Source organism: Vespa velutina, chromosome 4, assembly GCF_912470025.1.
Source record: "Vespa velutina chromosome 4, iVesVel2.1, whole genome shotgun sequence".
NCBI lineage: Eukaryota > Metazoa > Arthropoda > Insecta > Hymenoptera > Vespidae > Vespa > Vespa velutina.
The window spans coordinates 719,010-738,993 of record NC_062191.1 but is presented as its reverse complement, the minus strand read 5'-3'; the positions used below and the strand labels follow the sequence as shown (position 1 = coordinate 738,993).

The window sequence follows — 19,984 nt, the reverse complement described above, 5'->3', positions numbered from 1 at the left end:
ATTTCGAGATGCTACGAGAGTATAGCGACGATGATCGTGCAGAAAATGAACGAAGGAAATTAAAACGAATTGAAAACGATCTTTATCTTCTATATTTTGATATGACCTTATCGTACTCAATGACTCATTGAGTTAGCATTTTTCCAATTAAACATCGAAGGTTTATCGATTATCATCATAATTTGATCGATACTCGTGATGTTGTTACATTTATTGAAAAAAATATTATCGAAAAAAATATTATCTTTTATATCTGATAAAATATTTAACATTTTTCGGTCACGCTAAATATTAAGCCAAATACTTAAATAGTAGAGATTCTTTATTACTACGAAATTCATATGGTAGTATAGATTCATCAATGATGCAAATGGCGGAAAAAAACGGTTGAAGGTGAGACGATCCATACTATGATAATGTGTGTGTGTGTGTGTGTGTGTGTATCTGTCGGTGGTCACATATCGTAACGGTTTGCGCCCGCGTGGTAGCTTCTAGCAATAACCGCTAGATTTTTCTCCAACTTTCCTTCCGCATTACTTCCGCGTCATTCTTCATTTTAATGATGAAAAACATCACAATTCGAGGTCCCAAAAATGAATAGATAATTTTTCAATGATAATATTAAATTGATATGATATTTTCTTTGCCAAATATACGATCGATACTGAAAGAAAATAATATTAAGACATTGCTAATCGATGGTCAATAATCCTTCCTACGGTTGTTTCCTCGAGTTACGTAGTAGATACGTCGACCAATCGTATCACCTCCCTCGTATAAACGCGAAGCTGATTGGCTATTATCCGAGTAGAACAGGAAGAACATTCCAGAAGCGTCCTTTCCCGAATAATATATACGGTGATAGGGTGCGGATTCGTCACTCACGTTGCGAATCGTCGTGTGGAGAACTTCTTCACTATCCTTCGAGAAATTTTTAATATTCGGAAACAAAGAAAAGGTACGTTTAATATAGTGTGACTCTCTATTGTCTGCTAAACGATACAATGCGGTAGATTGTGGATTTAAATTTGATGATTTTTTCATTATTAAAAATAAAAGGGAAATAGAGTAGATGTTCATCGAAAAAATATTTCCTCGTGATTTCAGAAATAAGAGGAAACTAAAATGGCCAAAGCACCCGCAGTTGGTATTGATCTTGGCACAACCTACTCTTGCGTTGGTGTATTCCAACACGGAAAGGTTGAAATCATCGCCAATGATCAAGGAAATCGTACTACGCCCAGTTATGTTGCATTTACCGACACCGAGCGTCTCATCGGAGATGCTGCTAAGAATCAAGTTGCTATGAACCCGAACAATACCATCTTTGGTAAGTTGCATAAACGATGATGGGTCGTCGCTTTCAGATAACGCGATCAATTTTACACATTTTTACAATCGTACTTGTTAATATGACAGTTTCATAAAATTTAATTAATTTAACTTCTTCGATGTAAAAAGAATATATATATATATATAAAATAATAGATAAAAATAGATAAAATCATTTCTTTTTATGGATCAATAGATGAAAGGTCCAATTGTTAATTTTCTGCTTTTATAAGAAATACAATGTCGAAGAAATTCTGATTTTCTTTGTAATTTTGACAGATGCTAAAAGACTGATTGGGCGCCGTTTCGAAGACCCCATTGTCCAGACCGATATGAAGCACTGGCCATTCACGGTTGTGAATGAAGGCGGCAAACCCAAAATTCAAGTTCAATACAAAGGAGAGACGAAGACTTTCTTCCCAGAAGAAGTAAGTTCCATGGTCCTTGTGAAGATGAAGGAAACTGCAGAGGCATATTTAGGAAAGAACGTCACCAATGCTGTAATCACAGTACCAGCTTACTTCAACGACTCGCAGCGTCAGGCAACCAAGGACGCTGGTACCATCTCGGGCTTGAACGTATTGCGTATCATCAACGAGCCCACCGCTGCCGCCATTGCTTACGGTCTAGACAAAAAAGCATCGGGCGAGCGTAACGTCCTTATTTTCGATCTTGGCGGTGGCACCTTCGATGTCTCCATTCTGACGATCGAAGATGGCATCTTCGAGGTCAAGTCCACGGCAGGTGACACTCATCTTGGCGGTGAAGATTTCGACAATCGTATGGTCAACCATTTCGTTCAAGAATTCAAGCGCAAATATAAAAAAGATCTTACTTCCAACAAGCGTGCATTACGCCGTCTCCGTACAGCTTGTGAAAGAGCGAAGCGTACTCTTTCATCATCGACCCAAGCAAGTATCGAGATCGATTCCCTCTATGAAGGTATTGATTTCTATACTTCCATAACGAGGGCGCGTTTCGAAGAACTCTGTGCGGATCTCTTCAGGAGTACTCTCGAACCAGTTGAAAAATCATTGCGCGATGCCAAGATGGACAAGGCTCAAATTCATGACATCGTCCTCGTCGGTGGTTCCACGCGTATTCCGAAAATTCAAAAACTTTTACAAGACTTCTTCAACGGCAAGGAACTGAACAAATCGATCAATCCCGACGAGGCCGTAGCCTACGGTGCGGCCGTACAAGCTGCCATCCTTCATGGTGACAAGTCCGAGGAGGTTCAAGATCTTTTGCTCCTTGACGTTACTCCATTGTCCCTTGGTATCGAAACCGCTGGCGGTGTCATGACGGCGCTTATCAAGAGAAATACAACTATTCCAACCAAGCAAACGCAAACATTTACTACTTATGCCGACAATCAACCTGGCGTATTAATTCAGGTATACGAGGGTGAACGTGCTATGACCAAGGACAACAATCTCTTGGGTAAATTCGAACTTAGTGGAATTCCACCGGCACCACGAGGTGTACCGCAGATCGAAGTTACCTTCGATATCGATGCCAACGGTATCCTTAATGTTTCTGCCGTGGACAAATCTACTGGCAAGGAGAATAAAATCACCATTACTAACGATAAGGGACGCCTTAGTAAGGAAGACATCGAGAGAATGGTTAATGAAGCTGAGAAATATCGTAGCGAAGATGAAAAACAGAAGGAGACCATTGCTGCTAAAAACAGTCTTGAGTCTTACTGCTTTAACATCAAGAGTACTGCGGAGGATGAAAAGCTCAAAGATAAGATCAGCGCCAGTGACAAACAACTTGTCCTAGACAAATGCAATGAGATCATTAAATGGCTCGACGCTAATCAGCTGGCTGATAAGGAGGAATACGAGCATAAGCAGAAGGAACTGGAGTCTATCTGCAATCCCATCATCACGAAATTGTACCAAGGAGCAGGCGGTATGCCAGGTGGTGGTTTCCCTGGTGCTGGCGGTGCTGCTCCTGGTGGAGCTCCTGGTGGTGGTAGCGCTTCTGGACCTACCATCGAGGAAGTTGATTAAAGGAAATTTTGTTCCCTCTTGCCACTGCCCTCTCTTATTGTACTTGAATAAAAGGACATAGAACGATTACAAGCAGCTTTTTTTTTTTTTCTTTTCTAATATTCTTCGATAAACTGTAAAATCTTTCAGTTCCTGTTATTTTTTTTTTTTCTCTCCACATATACTTACTATTTTATTTATTTATTTATTCTGCAAGTACTAAGGTGATATATTGCATTAATTTGTACAGTATTCTTACAAAGATATTTTATGCTGTATTGTAAGGAATAAGTCCGTAAGGATTTGTTAAGTTTCTATGTTCCGAAGAACTGCATAAATACAAAACATTTCTGAAACCTATGAAACGCTTTTTTATTGTCCTTCCGTTGTATCCCATACAAATATAGACCTAAAATTTAATACCTTCACTGATATTATATTTTAATAAATGTCAATCTCTCACACACACACACACACACACGAGTAAAACGTTTATGTTCTGTTTAAAATACATAATCGATAATGCTGCACGATCTTTTTTTTTCTTTTCATTTAGGCAAATTCAATAATTTATAATAGCCACAATTAGTTTGGAAAACAAGATTTTATTTTACAAGCATTATAAAGGAAATTTTACACCAAACTTAATGAAGAATCTAATACTAAAACATTGCAATTTTTGTAATAAAATATTCAAATTTATTTCCGGAGACCAACTAAATTTTGAGTAAAATAAAGAACAAAACACAAGCAGCTTCTCTAAAATTAATAATATTTAAGCTTTGTTTATGATGCGCGTGACATATTGGTTGCAAATAATACAGTAGCCTTATTCTTCTTCTTCTTTTTGCCTCTTACATTATCGTTCAACTTTGCTTCTGTAACATATATTAGATGTATAATACATGTAGAGAAATTATACACGAGTCCAAAAGTATATACACACACACACACACACATATATACACACGCAACACTTATTTCCAACAATATTGTCATACCAGCATTTAACAATTTTGTCCGCTCCAAAGCCTGTGCTAAGGCGTCGCCAAAACTTTGACTATAGGATGGAGCATGAGCACAATCGTCTTCATCGATATCTGATTTAACAGATTTTGGTTTTTCAGGAAGTTTAGCTTTGACCGCTGGCCAGGATTTGCCAGGTTTGAAGCGTGCACCAGTATTACGTAACATTTCAGCAAACGACGGCCCTTGTTCATTCGGGTTATTTATTTTTCTCGTAGTTGAGACAACTTCGTCAAATGTACTTAAAGACGGACTGCTGGCTACACTGGAGGTAGCCAATGATTCTGATGGCGAAGGAATCGCATCTCTATACATAAATATGTTCAGTTTTAAATCTAAATTTTTTTTTGCGTATGACTTATACATGTAAACAATTAAAAACATACTCTGTAAAAAGTTCTGGTTGCCACTGAGGAAAGTGACGCGTTGAATCGATGTTCACATTTGGCACTGGATATTTGCCCATTTGTTTATTTTCTTGTTCTATTATCTTTTTCTCTCGTTTCCTTTCTTCGCGTTCCCTGCGTTGCCTTCTCTTCTGTCGAGTTTCCAATTGTTCTGGCGATAAGAGAATTTAATATAATAAATCCGAAGTAATAATATAATCAATTTTAACGATGAAAGGATAGATACATAGATTTATTACCATGAAAAGAATTAAGAACGTCTTCCGATACAATAGGTGGCTTAAGTTCTATCTCAGCAACCTCAAATTGACAGGTTAAAGGTAAATGACAAAGGTATCTTAATCGCCGTCTTAAGTCTTCCGTAAAACTGCCTACTTCCTTTTCTAATAATTTTCCCGTAATAACCAGAGGACAATGCTCAAGACTACCATATTGCATTTCTAACATTTTCACATTCATTGCATGGAGATACACATTTTGTCCGTCTTCAGCTAAAAAGAAACGTAAACGTAAATTTTGCGATATATCTCATTGTAATCAATCTTATATACACGAAAAATTGCAATTTTATAATTACCCTGATAGAAATAAAAGAATTTCTGCGAAGGCGAAGGTAATTGCGTTTCATTCGAAAATATGTTACTTGTTTCAGTTCCCTCATCACACGAAGATTGATCTTCTTTGGATAGATTATTTATTTCGTCGTTACTTTGCTGTATTAGTTGACTATCTTGTTTCTCTTGTTCAACTTTATCTCCTATTGATGTAGATGAAATATTTCCTATTACTTCTTGATGTGACCCGTCGTCATTTACTTTCTACATTCAATTTTACATATTCGTTTAATTTTGTCTTATAATGAAAATGAAAGACAAAACCATAAAATATACCTTTTGCAGAAGTTCTTCTTCCCTCTTTGCAAGTTCACAGATCGCTTGTTCGATATAACAATTTTCAGGGGAATGTGGATCATTCATTAATTCAATTCTTAATTGCGCACGTTCAGACTCTATGATATCCATGATCTATATAATTAAAAAGGTCTATGATAACATTTTTAACAAAATTTAATTGCAAATATATCTGTTGTGTTCTATAATCTATTTCAAACTTACGTCTTTTGGATTTGCTATTAGAAGTTTAGAGAAAAGTTGTTTATTGCAATCTTTAGAAACCTGGAAAAATGTTGTTGGAGAGGCTGTAATAGGTTCACTTGCAGGCATTGCAATTAATGAACCCCTTTCACGTCGCATTAAACGTAATGTTATTGGATCTCCCAAATTGACAGCATTCTGTGTAACCTCAATAACACTAAAAAACAAAAAAAAAACCAATACATTATCTTTGGCCAATAATTTACATATAAATGATATATAATGATTAAAATTTACCTTTTCAAATCAGATTTATGTACAGATTCATAGCAAATAGGACACTTGCGCCACGATTTATCAGATAAAGACAAATAATGTAGAATACATGACCAACAATAAACATGACCGCAGCGAGTCATTTTTGCAGCTACTGGTGAGAACAAACAAATTGGGCACGATAAGCTTTCTGTATTATGAATTTTCTGAAATTAAAATTGAATATATAAAATATCTCGTTAATTTGCATGTATAAGAAGAAAATAAATATGTGCGTTTAGAGGCTTACAACTTGTTCTATATATTTCCAATCAACGAGCGCATCAGGATCAATTAGGTATAAAGAATAATCTTCATTGGCAGTCACAACAAATTGGCAGCTAAAAAAGTATAAAAATAAGTAAAAACTATTTATAATATGCGTATATATGTATATATATATATAAATATACAAATCGTAATTATAGATCTTCACCTGGCTTGCAAGAATTGTTCCTTGTTATACTTATGCCGTTGTACTGGCGGAAGCCATCTGTTACTATTACGATTGTAGGCTTTACTCGTATTTCCCATTCTCCATGTATCCGAACCACTTTGCATGTCACGTGGTTCATAATGGAAATTTAGCAGATGATTCAAATTCTGCTTTTTACTTCCTTGTGCCATCACTGAGCCGAACTCAGCTGTTTCAATTTCTACTACCTATGTAAAACATGAAGATTACTTTTTAATAGAATTATTTGTATATATATATATATATATATATATATATATATATATATATATAATATATATTTACCTTGGTATCCTCCTTTGAACCGCCATGATATTGTCCTTTAGGTTTTGGTCTCTTATCAAAAATTTTTGCTTTCTGTGTATTGTACTTTTTTGTCTGATCATATTTAGACAAGCTATTAGCGCCAGTTGGTTCACGTTTACGTGATGTTTTCGGAAATAATTTGTTGTTGGCAACATCTAAAATAAAGAAAATGTTCTCGATAAAGGGGATCTTTAAGCACTACAAATATACAGATAGTAAATCCATAAAATTTGCTTTCGTAGGTATTACGCCATATATGTTAATAATCGCATACGACACAGTAGGTCCAAAATATAATCATAATGGTCAGATATTATTAAATGAATTTCGATATTTTAGAATATTAATATTGAAAAAGCATCGTTTTAAAGAGCGGGGGTGGAGGGAGAGGAGGGCAGAGGGGAAGAGAAAATAAAATAAAACAAAATAAAATACAATAAAGTGAAGTAAAATAAATGAAGTGAAATGAAGTGAAGTGAAGTGAAGTGAAGTGAAGTGAAGTGAAAGGAAAGGAAATAAAAAACAAAATCATAAATCTAAAATAACGAACTAATGTCGATTAACTACTAGCGACACGAAGTGGTGACGTACCTTGACTTTTCTTGGAATCACCAGCAGTCCCCTTTGAAGAGGACTGTGGGTATTTGGTCTTTTTGTCCATTGGCAGTTCGGCTATAATTGGCCTCGTTTTTCGCGTTGGCAGAGATGTGGTCTCCTCCGTATGGAGAAATAATATTTTTCTGCAAGCCCTTCATCTTCTTCAATAAGCCATGTTTCGTCAGTTCCAAAGTTGTAAAAGAAACCCTCGATAAGCCGATGGTCGACCGTCGATGAGTCGGTTTAACGACGTTTAAACGAAGCACAAAAAAAAGCGAAAGCTCTCGCTTTTTAGGAAGCGATTGGCCTCCCTTTCGTCGTAAACGACGATATAATATTTCTGCGGACCACCGCGGTCGCGATTTCGTCGCTATGATGGCGACGAAATTAATGATCTTTGCGCAACCGGAAGTTTAGTTTGCAACGTCATTCGTTACTCGGTATCATTACTTTAAATAGTAACTAGCATACTTTAAAGATACATTATAAACGTGTACCAAAAAAATCTTTAACTTTTCAAATTTTCTAGCAGATAGCGCTTTAATCATCTTAGATTGTATTGTTTCTTCTTGTAATCGTTCATTTAAACTAACGTAGTACATCGATACTTCCGTTATTTAAATGATCAAATGCTAGTTATCGAAGCAGAGACCTCTTGAGTTTCATAACGATTAAGATTCGAACGATAAGGATAAAGTTACAGATATTCTTTGATAATAATACTTACGATGATTATTATAGCAGAGGTTAAAGTATGATGATACGATAGATCCTTTATAAAATTTTTCATATAATAGAATGTTAATAAAGATATTCATTTAATTAATGTCGAGAGAAAGGCGCAATTCGGCGCATGCGCAAAGATTGTGTTTTAGAAGCACGTTATGTCTGCAAATAATATATATGTATACAGTTATTTTACCAGCTGTAGAAACACCTTACAAAAGGTTTATATATAGGAAAAAAAATTTGGTATTCATAATTGGTTTGATATTCATAATACGAGAAAAGAATATTTTTTTTTTATATTTATGAAATTAAATTTTTTAAATTACTTTTTGAAAATGCCATTTTATTATGCTGTTGCTAAAGGTCGAAAACCAGGAATTTACCTTAATTGGTAATAAAAATGTAAACATGTAAAAGCGTATGAATATGTATATGCTTTAAGTATTTATTATAATCTTTTTAAGGTCAAAATGTTATGAACAAGTTAACAAATTTAATGGATCTATATATAAAAAGTTTTCATCGCAGTTAGAAGCAGAAAATTTTATAAAACAATGTGGTGGTTCTTCGGATACGTTATCATCAAGCAAGTTGATTGAAGAAAATAAGTAAATATTTGCAATAATATTAAATTCTTTAGTTAGACCTTCTGTAATATATAACATTCTATATAGGGTTTTATTCGACTAATTTTCTTAAGATTAATAAGAAAATTTTTTTATTCTGTGCTAGTATGATTTTCATGCTTATATTTATATATATATATAGATTATATATAGATTAATAAACATTGCTTTGAAAAAGTAACTAGATATAGGTTATACTAGATACAATTAATAATATATATATATATATATATATATATATATATATATACACATTAGATACAATGATAATGTTTTATCAATGTTAAGGTTTGGATGTATATTAAATCAGGAAAGGAAAAATATACAGAAACGTACGTTGTCACCAGGATCAAGAAAATTGGTTTCAAAGTCTAAAATAAGGAAACTTGAATCTGTTGAAATTTTAAAGGTAAATCTTAATTAATTTTGACCAATATTCTATAATACGAATACAAAATATAGCAAAAAAAAAAAGCTTATATGTAACCATTTGTTATACAGGATTCTCATTGTACATCTCAAGACTCAAATCATACTGTGGGAAAAGAATATGTTGATGTATATACAGATGGGGCATGCTCATCGAATGGTAGAAGAGGTGCACGAGCTGGAATCGGTGTTTGGTTTGGTGACAATCATCCTTTGTTGGTTTTCTTAATTGCTGTATTGTGATCTTACATATTTTTATATTATCGGTCAAAGAAAATTTGTAATTTTATATTTACAGAAATGTATCCAAACCTGTAGTTGGTAGGGCAACTAATAATATGGCAGAGATTCAAGCAGTGACAGTGGCAGCTAGACAAGCCGAAAAAGCAGGCATAAAGAAATTAAAAATTAATACAGATTCCAAATTCCTTATTAATTGTATCACAAATTGGATGCCCAAATGGAAAAGAAATGGGTGGAAAACTGCAACTAATAAACCAGTTATCAATAAAACTGAACTTTTGGAAATGGAAGCAGCACTTAAATCTTTAGATGTTAAATGGGTAAAGTTTATTTACAGTATGATATAATTTCATATCAATTAATTGTCACATAATAAGTTTAATTAATAATATTTGTAATATAACAGAATCATGTGAATGGACACGTCGGTATCTATGGTAATGAAATGGCAGATAAATTAGCAAGACAAGGTATTGCATGTGACTAGTAATCTTTGAAAAAATAATGTCAATTATTTATTTTGACATGTATGTATAGATAAAACATTTTGTAAAATTTTGCATATTTCATTTAGTATAATCTATACCCTTTAATGTTAATATTTATAACAATTTTTTAAAAATTATTATAAAATATTTCTGTAATACGATAAGTATATGAAAGTACTTTGAAATAGTTTATATTGTAACGTGAACTTCAAATAAAAGCCACATGTTTATATAAATAATATTTTTTAATTGTATAATATGTTTATTTAAATAACTATTTCTCCATATTAGAGTTACTTTAAATTGTCTTAAACTTTTTATAGGATTACATCATTACTATCTCTGTTGAGATTGTACTTTGAACCACATTGAATGATATTGTATAAACTTCCATTATAGAAATTCTTTCTTAGTAATTTTTTTATTTGATAAGTAATTATATAATGTTATTAAATGTACAAAAAAGTTGAAGATTAATTTTCCATTTTATTATCTATTCATTATAGAGAGCAAACTGTTTCTTGATTTGTTACTTATATAATATGAAAAAGTAAGTATATAGTAAACTAAAATTAATTTTTGATAAATATACTTTGTTATAAATATATAAATAAATAATACGTAGATATAATTATTTTTTTCTTATAGAATGTTTCAGAAATGTATTCATATTTTTGCATAGAATTTATCTAAATGATATTTATCATATTTAGGATTATTTAAAATAATATATTTCCAATGTAAAATTTCCCATAATAATGCTATTAAGCTAAAGAAATAACCAATGCTAAGAGCGACAAGAGCACCATAAAGCTTGTGGAGATTAACCAATGCTTTCTCTGACACTTTCTCTTGTTGTCTTTCAGTAAGTCGCAATGGATAAATAACATCGCTTAACCATTTATTTACTAGTCCGACTTCTATCGTGCGTCTAATCTAGTGAAACAAGACATGTAGGTTATATGTTATATAATCTATATTGAACAAGTATTAAATAATATAAGATAATTGTTTTCATTACCCATAAATCGACACATGGCTTTAATGGAGAATTTTTGTCCATTCCAAGAGCAATTGGCATATTTATAATACAATCTTTCATAATATGTAAATTATGTTTTACATCAGATGTTTTCTTATTTTGTGTATTATTTTCTTGTTGCTCTTTCTCCAGTACATATTTTGTAATATGAGCGAACCTCAAGGAAAATTCATTTTCATAGTAACCAAAAGATCCATTTGCTACTTTTTCTATAGATTCTTTTTCATTTTTTATCAATTGAAATTTATTACCAATTTCCTGACTATCAGAGTCTAAAGATTGTAGGAAAAATTCTTTACTTTCTTCGCTCCATCCACCAACAGAAATAGAACTTTTAGCTAATTGATTCAGCGTATCAATAGTGATTCTACATTTGAAACATAATGAAAATACATTAAATTCAATTAAATTGTTATTATTGATAATGATCGTTAATACATTTTAATCTTACGTAGCCACAGGATTAGCAAGGCTGGCTGTCATACTGGCACGATAAATTACAACGACTAAAATACTATAAATCCACCACCATCCAATAAGTACTCTTAAAGCCCAAGGATTTGGCAGACGAGGTAATGATACCAGAAGTAGCATACTATATGTATATAGCATACTATTCTGTGCTTCTGTAAACAAATATAAGCCTTTCTTTGCTTGTTTAATCCTTAATTCTTTTTTTATTTTGTCGGACTCATTAATGTTGATTAATTTTCGTTTAACATCCTTGTAAATAATTATGTGTTTCTGATAAGATAATGAAAAAAGATGGAAAATTCCTCCTGCTAATAAAAGAGTGAAAAGAACTGCGATCCAAGTGTAGAGCCTAAATTTCGATGAAATGATTTATATTTATCTTTTTATTGATAAATTTCTTACAATTGTTAAATTATTTTCTTATTAATGATCGTACTTGAAAGGAAGAATTAAAAGTTTCCATGAATTATCTGTCAAAGATTCTGGTGTTAAGAAAGTAAGACATTCTGTATTATAAGGGATAGATAGCTCAAAGAATTTTAAAAGATAGGAGGTATAATAGAGATCTCCAATATAGAATGTAGCTTTCCTTGCTAATGCTTCTCCTATAAGACCAGTATATGTTTCATTTTTTTCTAATGCTCCCCACCGGTCATTCTCTATATTGTAAGGCATATAGTAATGTGCCTTAAAGTTCATAAATTGAGAAATAACACGAATTAACTGCAAAGATAAGAAAATATATAAAAAAAAATCTTTATAAAAGATACATAATATTGTTGACACACTTATTATACAAACTTCAAATTCAACACCTAAACCTTTTGCGCTATAACTGGGATCACCTTTATAAAAATTTTGTGATTCTTTTGTTACACCTGGTATGTGTTCAAAAACTGAAACTCTTTAAGAATAAATAAGTACAAATGCAAAATCAATTTATGAGAAAAATTTAAATAATTCGTCATCTATAGTTTTAATAATTAAAGTTTCAAACCTTAATGTTTTTCCTTTAAGATCTGAGATCTTTTGTACAAAGTGATTTTTGCCATAACGAAATTTCCCATCGTACCATGTATCTAAATACTTTGTTATTACGAACTTTTGTTTTCGATTTGGAAAGTATACAGTCTCTAAATTAATTATTGGTCGAGCAGATGTATCGCCTGAACGATACTTATACGGTTTATATCGACGTACAAATACAACATTGATTATTCTGTTCCAAATATAATTCAAATCAGACGTAAGAATTCGATAATCATGTAATAATAAAAAGAAGCCATGAGTATTGATTAATTCTTTTCTGTAAAAATGTGTATTCTCATTATATCTTACAAAATTATTTATAGATCATTTTTATATGGTATACATGAGCGATAATAAAAAAAAATCTTTATCTTATTACCTTTCTACGTATTGTAAAAATTCAGAAACTAAAAAGCCATTAGAAACAAGTATAACATATCCATTGCATCTAGCTGTTTTACTGTGACCAAGAATTTTTTGGATACGCTGTCTTGCTGGAGAAAATTCTTCATTATCGTGCAATAAGATCTACATAAAAAAAAAAAAAAAAAAAAAATGTTATGAATTTTTTAACTTCATATTGTAAATATTATAAATGAAAGTAGATAAAAAATGTAGGAGTAACAAAAGATAGTAAAAAATATAAATATTGATATAATTTGATAATTTCATATTGCATGCTAAGCGTGAATTTGAAAAAAAAAAAAAAAGAAAAAAGAAAAAAGATAGAAACATTTTATGTACTTACGTTATATTTTAAAATGTCGAAAACTTTCTTGTTGTTATTTATTAATCCATGATAAGTACGGTCCGTTACAAAAACGGTGCATGTACTACGATTCGTAATTTCTTCTATCAATCGATCGATCACAGGTTTTAAATAGCGCGCACTTTTTTTGCATCGATCAATTTGTAGATCTCTAATAATCGTTTAAAATAATACATTTTTTGTTATATATAATTTCATTAAAAAAAAATTATATCCTTATAATGATATTTATATCACCTTTTTTTATATCCGAAAGTAAAATAAGTAAAAAAAAGAATAATGAATATAAATCGGAACATCATTGCGCGCGTAATCTATTTTTCTGTTCATTCTATCACCTTTGTTATTCTTTAGTATTTTATTCTTTCCATCAACTTTACCCTATTCAAATTACATCGATTCTTTAAATCAATAAATAATTAAATATCCACTCTGTCTTGTAATAGAAAATGTATTGGATTACATAAATATTTTAAAAGTGCAAAAGGAATTAATGAAATTTGAATCATTATATACATATATATATATATATATATATATTTAATATTTATTGCATTTTTTTCCAAAAAATTCTTAATTGAATTTAATTTATATTTATTCTATATAAATTATTTAACGTTGTTTAATCGATGACATTCGAAGTATCTATAATTAAAATTATCGATATAGATATATCTTATAAATTGAATTAATGATATTTAAATTATATGCAATGATTCGTCATTATATTTTTTTAGATTCGTATAAGTAAGGTTAATCTAGTCTTTCTATATTCACTTTTCATTAGGTGATCGAAGGAAGACATATAGATAAATTTTGTTTTAAGTAACGATTATACATTTATAAGTTATATTTAAGTTATCTTGTATATATAAATTAGTAAAAATTATTGTAAAGATAAATATAATTATTAGTAAATATATAAAAGTATAAAGTTTATAATAACATTTAAATCATTAGATTTACAATATGATATAAAAACATAAATACAATTTTTAATTTGAATTGTTTGTTATAGCTTAAAAATATTTATAATATACAATGCAAGTATCAAAGTTAAAGAATTTGATAAATGATTTACCCAAAGGTCCTTTGGATAAGTATAGAATACGTGCTAGGTTTGATTGGAAATTATTGAAGCTAAATTTAGAAGGAGAAGAAGGTATCATATGTCAGGTAAATATAACAACAGAATTTTTAATCTTATTGGGAAAAGTTAATTGAAAAAAATAATATATTTGTAGAACAAAATATGGTCATTTATTAAGGACAATCCACTATTTAACGTAAATTATACTTCATCATCATTGGACGAAAGTCGTAGAATTTGTACAGCTCGAATTCGTGCTCTTCTAGAGAATGAAATTCATGTAAGTATATTTATTTATAAAAATAAAACAAATATTTCTTCATTAATAATGTATTTAATATATTATGATGTATTATATTGAAATATCAACATTATAGCCAATTGAATATAAAGGTTGGATAAATATACTTTTTCAATATGATCCGTCGATTCCAATCAAAATGAATGTCATGCACGCAATGGTTCCAAATACTATTCTCTCTTTAGGTACAGAACGTCATATGGATATTCTGCACAAATTCTTAAATAATAAAGTATGTATCAAAATAAAAAAAATATTATGGTTGCGTAAGAAATTTTAATAAGTGTTAATTCAGTATTTAGGTGTCTTTGCTTTAACCGAAATATCTCATGGAACGAACGTTAAAGGTATGAGAACTACTGCAACATATGATGTGAATAGACAAACCTTCTGTTTACATTCACCAGATTTTGAAGCTGCAAAATGTTGGATTGGTGGTTTAGGTACATATAGATATACTTAAATATTATGATATATTGTAATTAATTAATGTTAAACTTTTAATAATTATAGGAAAGACTGCTACACATGCCATTCTTTTTGCACAATTGATTACGCCAGATGGAATAAATCATGGTCTTCATTCTTTTATTGTACCTATACGAGATCTTGATACCCATTTACCATTGCCCGGTGTAACTGTTGGAGATTTAGGCGAAAAAATTTCACTTAATGGGGTGGACAATGGTTTTGTAATATTTAATAATTATCATATTCCACGTACATATTTATTAAATCGAACAGCCGATGTTACTAAAGATGGACAATACGTATCATCCTTTAAAGATAAAAATAAAAGATTTGGTAATTTACATATATTCCTATAATTGTATGATTTGTTTCTATATACAAAAACTCATTACCATTTACATTATTTCTAGGTGCATCATTTGGCGCATTATCAATAGGACGTTTTAATATTACATGGATATGTTCGAATTTTCTTAATCTTGCACTGGTCATAGCATTACGATATTGCGCGGTTAGAAAACAATTCGGTCCATCGGAAAATGAAGAGTGGTCTGTAATAGAGTATCAAGCACAGGTATATTATTTATATAAATATAAATTTTTATAATTATTATGATTAAGATAAAGTAATGGAAATCATTATATGTTAATTATTAATTTTATATTGTATATTCCAGCAAGCTAGATTATTTCCACATTTAGCGTCTGCATATGCAATAAAGATATTTTCGCAAAAATATTTCGAAGCTATGATTAATTTTCAAATGAAGCTAATTGATAAAGAAAATGGCAATAAAATTGAAGAAGGTATTGAGTTCCATGCATTATCTTCAGTTGCAAAACCATTGTGTTCATGGATTGCACGAGATGCTATTCAAGATTGTAGAGAGTCATGTGGTGGTCATGGATATTTAAAGAGTGCGTAAAAATAAAATTATGAAGAAAAGCAATAATATTAATAGTAATAGTAATAATGATAATATCCTAACTTTTTCTACAGTGTCACGTTTAGGAGATATTCGAGCTGATCATGACGCAAATTGTACTTACGAAGGTGAAAACAATGTACTTATTCAACAATCAAGTAACTGGTTGTTGAATCAATGGTCTTGTCTGTTAAATGGGAAAACTATTTCATCTCCACTTGGAACAATAGATTTTTTAGAAGATAGTAAATATATCCTAAAACAAAAATTTAATTGCACCACAGTCGAAAAAACGATAAGTCCTGAAAGTATGAAAATAATTATATATACATTTCTTATTATATATATAATATTATTGATTTTGAAATTTTATAAATCTATCACGTTACCGCCTAATTCCTGTTCTAATGAAATTTATTTCTTTTATTTCAGACTTATTATTTTCATTTCAATGGTTATTATGTTATTATTTAAAAAAAACTTATGAACATGTACAAGGTCTTAAGAAAAACGGATATACTGATTTTATGATACGAAACAATTCACAATTATTTTTTGCACGAACATTATCTCTTGTATATGGAGAAGTATGAAATTATTTTATTTATGTTTTATTATACCCCAAATTCGATTCTAATTGTTTTGAATATTGTTTCCATAGTATGTTTTACTTAAAACTTTCATCGATTGTATAAAAGAACCTATTTGGAGAACAGAAGAATATGAGGTACTTAGAAAGTTGTGTTCTTTGTTTGGATCAACGACTTTGGAGAAGAGATTGGTAGATCTGTATGCTGGTGGTTATGCATCAGTCGATAGTAATATAAGCGATAAATTGCGACAAGGTATTATAACGTTGTGCAAAGATTTATTGGAAGATGCTGTAGCTTTAGTAGATGTATTAGCACCGCCTGATTATATTGTTAATTCTCCACTAGGAATGGCCGATGGGAATGTACGTTTATGATCAATTATTTCATGTAATTTACTTAGTAAAAGTGATTCTAATTTGTTAATTTTAAATGTATTAACAGGTATATAAACATATCCAGGAGAAGATTTTCCAAAATAAAGAGAATTTAGAACGTCCTACATGGTGGAAAGAAATATTACCATCTAGATTATGATATAAAATATCTTTCATATAATTGATTTCATTTGGTTATATTTTAAATATTCCAAATATATATTTTTACATGTTTTAAGAAGACACTTAATATAAATATATAATTTCTGAATAATTTTACACGAATTATAATTTATATCCTCATTATCCTTAACATATTTTCTATACACAAAATATCCTTTATATAAAAAAAAAAAAAAAAGAAAAAAAAGTATATATAAGAACTTTGAAAATGATAATGCCTATTTCTTAGGGCATTTATCATGTTATTCTTTATATAATGACTTCATGATTAAAAAATGATCTTATATGAGTAAAATAATTTTACCATGGATGTTTATCTTAGATTCAAGAATCTATGCTCTATATCAGTTTTATAATTCAGTATGAATCCTGGGTACAGAAAGTGAACTATCCGCTTCAGAAAACCATTGATTATATACTTTTATAGGATCGATCATCCAGAATTTATGAAAGGATACAGGTTCTTGCGATGCCAGATAAGCAGTAGCATAATCTGCAGGACGAGCCTATATTATATAAATATGTAATTTATTAATAAGAAAATATTTCTCAAATGTTAATATAAATAAATACTCCTAAAGACTATATATACCTGGTGAAACAAAGAAGAATGAGTAAGTTCTACATTCAGTCTGCGTAGACATATACCAAAGAGAAACATATCGTCTGGTGTATTTGACGATGGACACTTGCAAACATCTGAATCAATCATTTGATAAACAAGAGGTGCAGATAGAGCAATACCAGCACCACCAGTTAAATAATCATATCCAAATGAACTATCCCATACTCGATAACCATAACGCTCACCGATAGCAATTTGATTTTTAGGATAGTAACACGTTAATAAACGCATTAATCGTGCCACACTGTTTTATATTCAATAGTAAAAATTGTAATAATATGAATGATTATATAATATATATGTAGATTACATATGATCGTGACATACCTGAAAATAGTATCGTCATCGCTTATAATCAACCAATCAAGATTTTTACTTTTCAATATATTAGCGGCTTCTTTTAAAATATCATAAGTTTTGGCACAATGCCCTTTAGTAGTATTTGTCACAATATATGCCTCAGGTAAGTTTTTATCTACACCAGAAAATGTTGTTTATTCTATACCTATGATTAAAATAATAAACATTATTTTATTGAAATAAAGAACAAATAAAATTTTACCTGCCTGATCACTGAAATATCCAATATTTATAGCATATTTTGCCCATGTCTTTTTGATAATCGGGATTCTTTCTGTATGATACTTGGCACAAGTTTTTATTGCAAAATATGCATTTTGCAAAGAAATTGTTGTATCCTAAAATCATAATTACATCAAAATATATCTAATTTATTTTTATCAATATAATTTTCTAACTTACACATGGATGAAAGAATCTAGGATAAGTTGCACAATCAGAGGTAGAAACAACACATAGCTGAGGAACATGAGTTAATTTTACAGGCTTTTTGCTTTTTAAAATAAAATCTCCTAATTCGTAAGAAGCATCGATAGAGAAATCATTGCTGAGATTAAATTCAAGTGAAATTTCCTCTGCTATTCTGTAATAATATTAATAAAATTGTGTACTTTTATATAATAAAAATTGTACTTTTTGATTATTAAAGAAAGAGATATAAATTTATAATAAAAAAAAAAAAAAAAAATAAAAATAAAAAGAAAATTGGTAAAATAAGAAAGACCTATTTAAGAGTTTCGATGTCATTGCGAATCCAGTAGCAATATGGGGATATTTAAATTTTTTTTTATGATCTGCGAAATGATGAATTATAGTAGGTTCAACGTCATACAATGTGTGACCAATCCATAATTCCTGAAAGATGAACGTTAGGCCATGTAATAATTAATTTCTATAACTAAAAAAATAATATTCACCTGACTAGAATTAAATTGTGAAAATACATTTAACAATTTATTCAATTTTACGACTGTATTTTCTAAGCAAAAGAAATACCACTTTGCGTTTGAATAATTATCTGATAAATATGTAAATAACGGTATGACTATCCAGGACCCTTTAACATCTAATTGATGAGTTAAAACAATTTTTGGTACTTCCTAAAAAAAATATATATATATATATATTACCTATTACTTCAAACATCTTATGTATTTTATAAAAATACTTACTACTTCCATAATGCTTGCTTGTTCCTCTATACTCCGTTGTAAAATATCAGCATGTGCAGCATGATAACCTTCTTTTTGACTTAAAATTATAACTACTAATTCTTTCGTATCTAAAAGGATATATTTATTGTAATTTATATTACAATTATTATATAGATAAAAATTTACCTAAGGCAGTTATATACATGGATGAAAGAATTATTTCAGAGAGAATAATCAAATGGATTAACATTATGTCAGGTAAGAAATAAATCTTGTTAAAGGATATTTTTCTTTGTAGATTAATTACTATGATAAGTAATACAATTATTTAGATAATTAAACTTTAATTTATACGACACTACGAAGAGAGTACAATTTTTTCATATAATTATTTTGATGATGATAACTTTGAAATGTTTACCCGTGTCGACTCTACTGCCCTCTGTAGAAAAAAAAAAAAAAAAAAACTCAAAGTTCTGAAACCAAATTAACCAATCGTAAGCTTTAAATTGCACGCAAAATTTAT

The 19,984-nt window shown here is 30.1% G+C and overlaps 5 protein-coding genes and 1 long non-coding RNA gene across 9 annotated transcripts; 3 read left to right on the top strand and 3 right to left on the bottom strand.

Moving 5' to 3' along the window:
• Positions 1–798: 798 nt before the first annotated feature.
• On the top strand, positions 799–3,692 carry LOC124948909 (heat shock 70 kDa protein cognate 4). Its single transcript, XM_047493228.1, has 3 exons — positions 799–958; positions 1,108–1,330; positions 1,612–3,692. Exons 2-3 carry the CDS (start codon positions 1,126–1,128, stop codon positions 3,351–3,353), a joined length of 1,947 nt encoding a protein of 648 aa, XP_047349184.1. The 5' UTR covers positions 799–958; positions 1,108–1,125; the 3' UTR covers positions 3,354–3,692.
• Positions 3,693–3,917: 225 nt separating this feature from the next.
• LOC124948907 (RING finger protein 10) lies at positions 3,918–7,984 on the bottom strand. Its single transcript, XM_047493223.1, has 12 exons — positions 7,547–7,984; positions 6,935–7,110; positions 6,611–6,837; positions 6,425–6,515; positions 6,157–6,341; positions 5,881–6,076; positions 5,656–5,790; positions 5,343–5,583; positions 5,005–5,256; positions 4,745–4,916; positions 4,334–4,665; positions 3,918–4,210 (listed from the first exon to the last, which is right to left on the bottom strand). Exons 1-12 carry the CDS (start codon positions 7,614–7,616, stop codon positions 4,119–4,121), a joined length of 2,169 nt encoding a protein of 722 aa, XP_047349179.1. The 5' UTR covers positions 7,617–7,984; the 3' UTR covers positions 3,918–4,118.
• Positions 7,447–10,308, top strand: LOC124948920 (ribonuclease H1). Its single transcript, XM_047493253.1, has 6 exons — positions 7,447–8,672; positions 8,746–8,889; positions 9,196–9,316; positions 9,409–9,551; positions 9,635–9,899; positions 9,986–10,308. Exons 1-6 carry the CDS (start codon positions 8,584–8,586, stop codon positions 10,064–10,066), a joined length of 843 nt encoding a protein of 280 aa, XP_047349209.1. The 5' UTR covers positions 7,447–8,583; the 3' UTR covers positions 10,067–10,308.
• A 79-nt stretch (positions 10,309–10,387) lies between these two features.
• LOC124948480 lies at positions 10,388–19,900 on the bottom strand. Its single transcript, XM_047492153.1, has 17 exons — positions 19,645–19,900; positions 19,477–19,586; positions 19,222–19,404; positions 19,029–19,159; positions 18,707–18,887; positions 18,507–18,642; positions 18,272–18,419; positions 17,912–18,188; positions 17,675–17,825; positions 15,623–15,794; positions 13,361–13,532; positions 12,992–13,140; positions 12,581–12,889; positions 12,020–12,487; positions 11,561–11,932; positions 11,089–11,476; positions 10,388–11,003 (listed from the first exon to the last, which is right to left on the bottom strand). The coding sequence occupies exons 1-17, from the start codon at positions 19,706–19,708 to the stop codon at positions 10,734–10,736; spliced, it is 3,681 nt and encodes a 1,226-aa protein (XP_047348109.1). The 5' UTR covers positions 19,709–19,900; the 3' UTR covers positions 10,388–10,733.
• On the top strand, positions 10,473–17,361 carry LOC124948908 (peroxisomal acyl-coenzyme A oxidase 3-like). 4 transcript variants are annotated; one of them, XM_047493226.1, is made up of 14 exons: positions 10,495–10,617; positions 10,716–10,932; positions 11,565–11,681; positions 14,400–14,557; positions 14,626–14,751; positions 14,849–15,004; positions 15,068–15,215; positions 15,286–15,576; positions 15,654–15,817; positions 15,921–16,161; positions 16,244–16,477; positions 16,602–16,756; positions 16,831–17,124; positions 17,204–17,361. In XM_047493226.1, the coding sequence occupies exons 4-14, from the start codon at positions 14,423–14,425 to the stop codon at positions 17,294–17,296; spliced, it is 2,037 nt and encodes a 678-aa protein (XP_047349182.1). In that variant the 5' UTR covers positions 10,495–10,617; positions 10,716–10,932; positions 11,565–11,681; positions 14,400–14,422; the 3' UTR covers positions 17,297–17,361. The 4 variants fall into 4 exon arrangements, with proteins under 4 accessions (XP_047349181.1, XP_047349182.1, XP_047349180.1 ...); XM_047493224.1 differs by having other exon boundaries at positions 10,716–11,020; XM_047493225.1 differs by lacking the exon at positions 10,716–10,932 and having other exon boundaries at positions 10,473–10,617.
• Positions 14,368–17,337, bottom strand: LOC124948923. Its single transcript, XR_007100907.1, has 3 exons — positions 16,294–17,337; positions 15,636–15,794; positions 14,368–15,550 (listed from the first exon to the last, which is right to left on the bottom strand). It is a non-coding gene; the product is annotated as an uncharacterized LOC124948923 (long non-coding RNA).
• Positions 19,901–19,984: the final 84 nt, after the last annotated feature.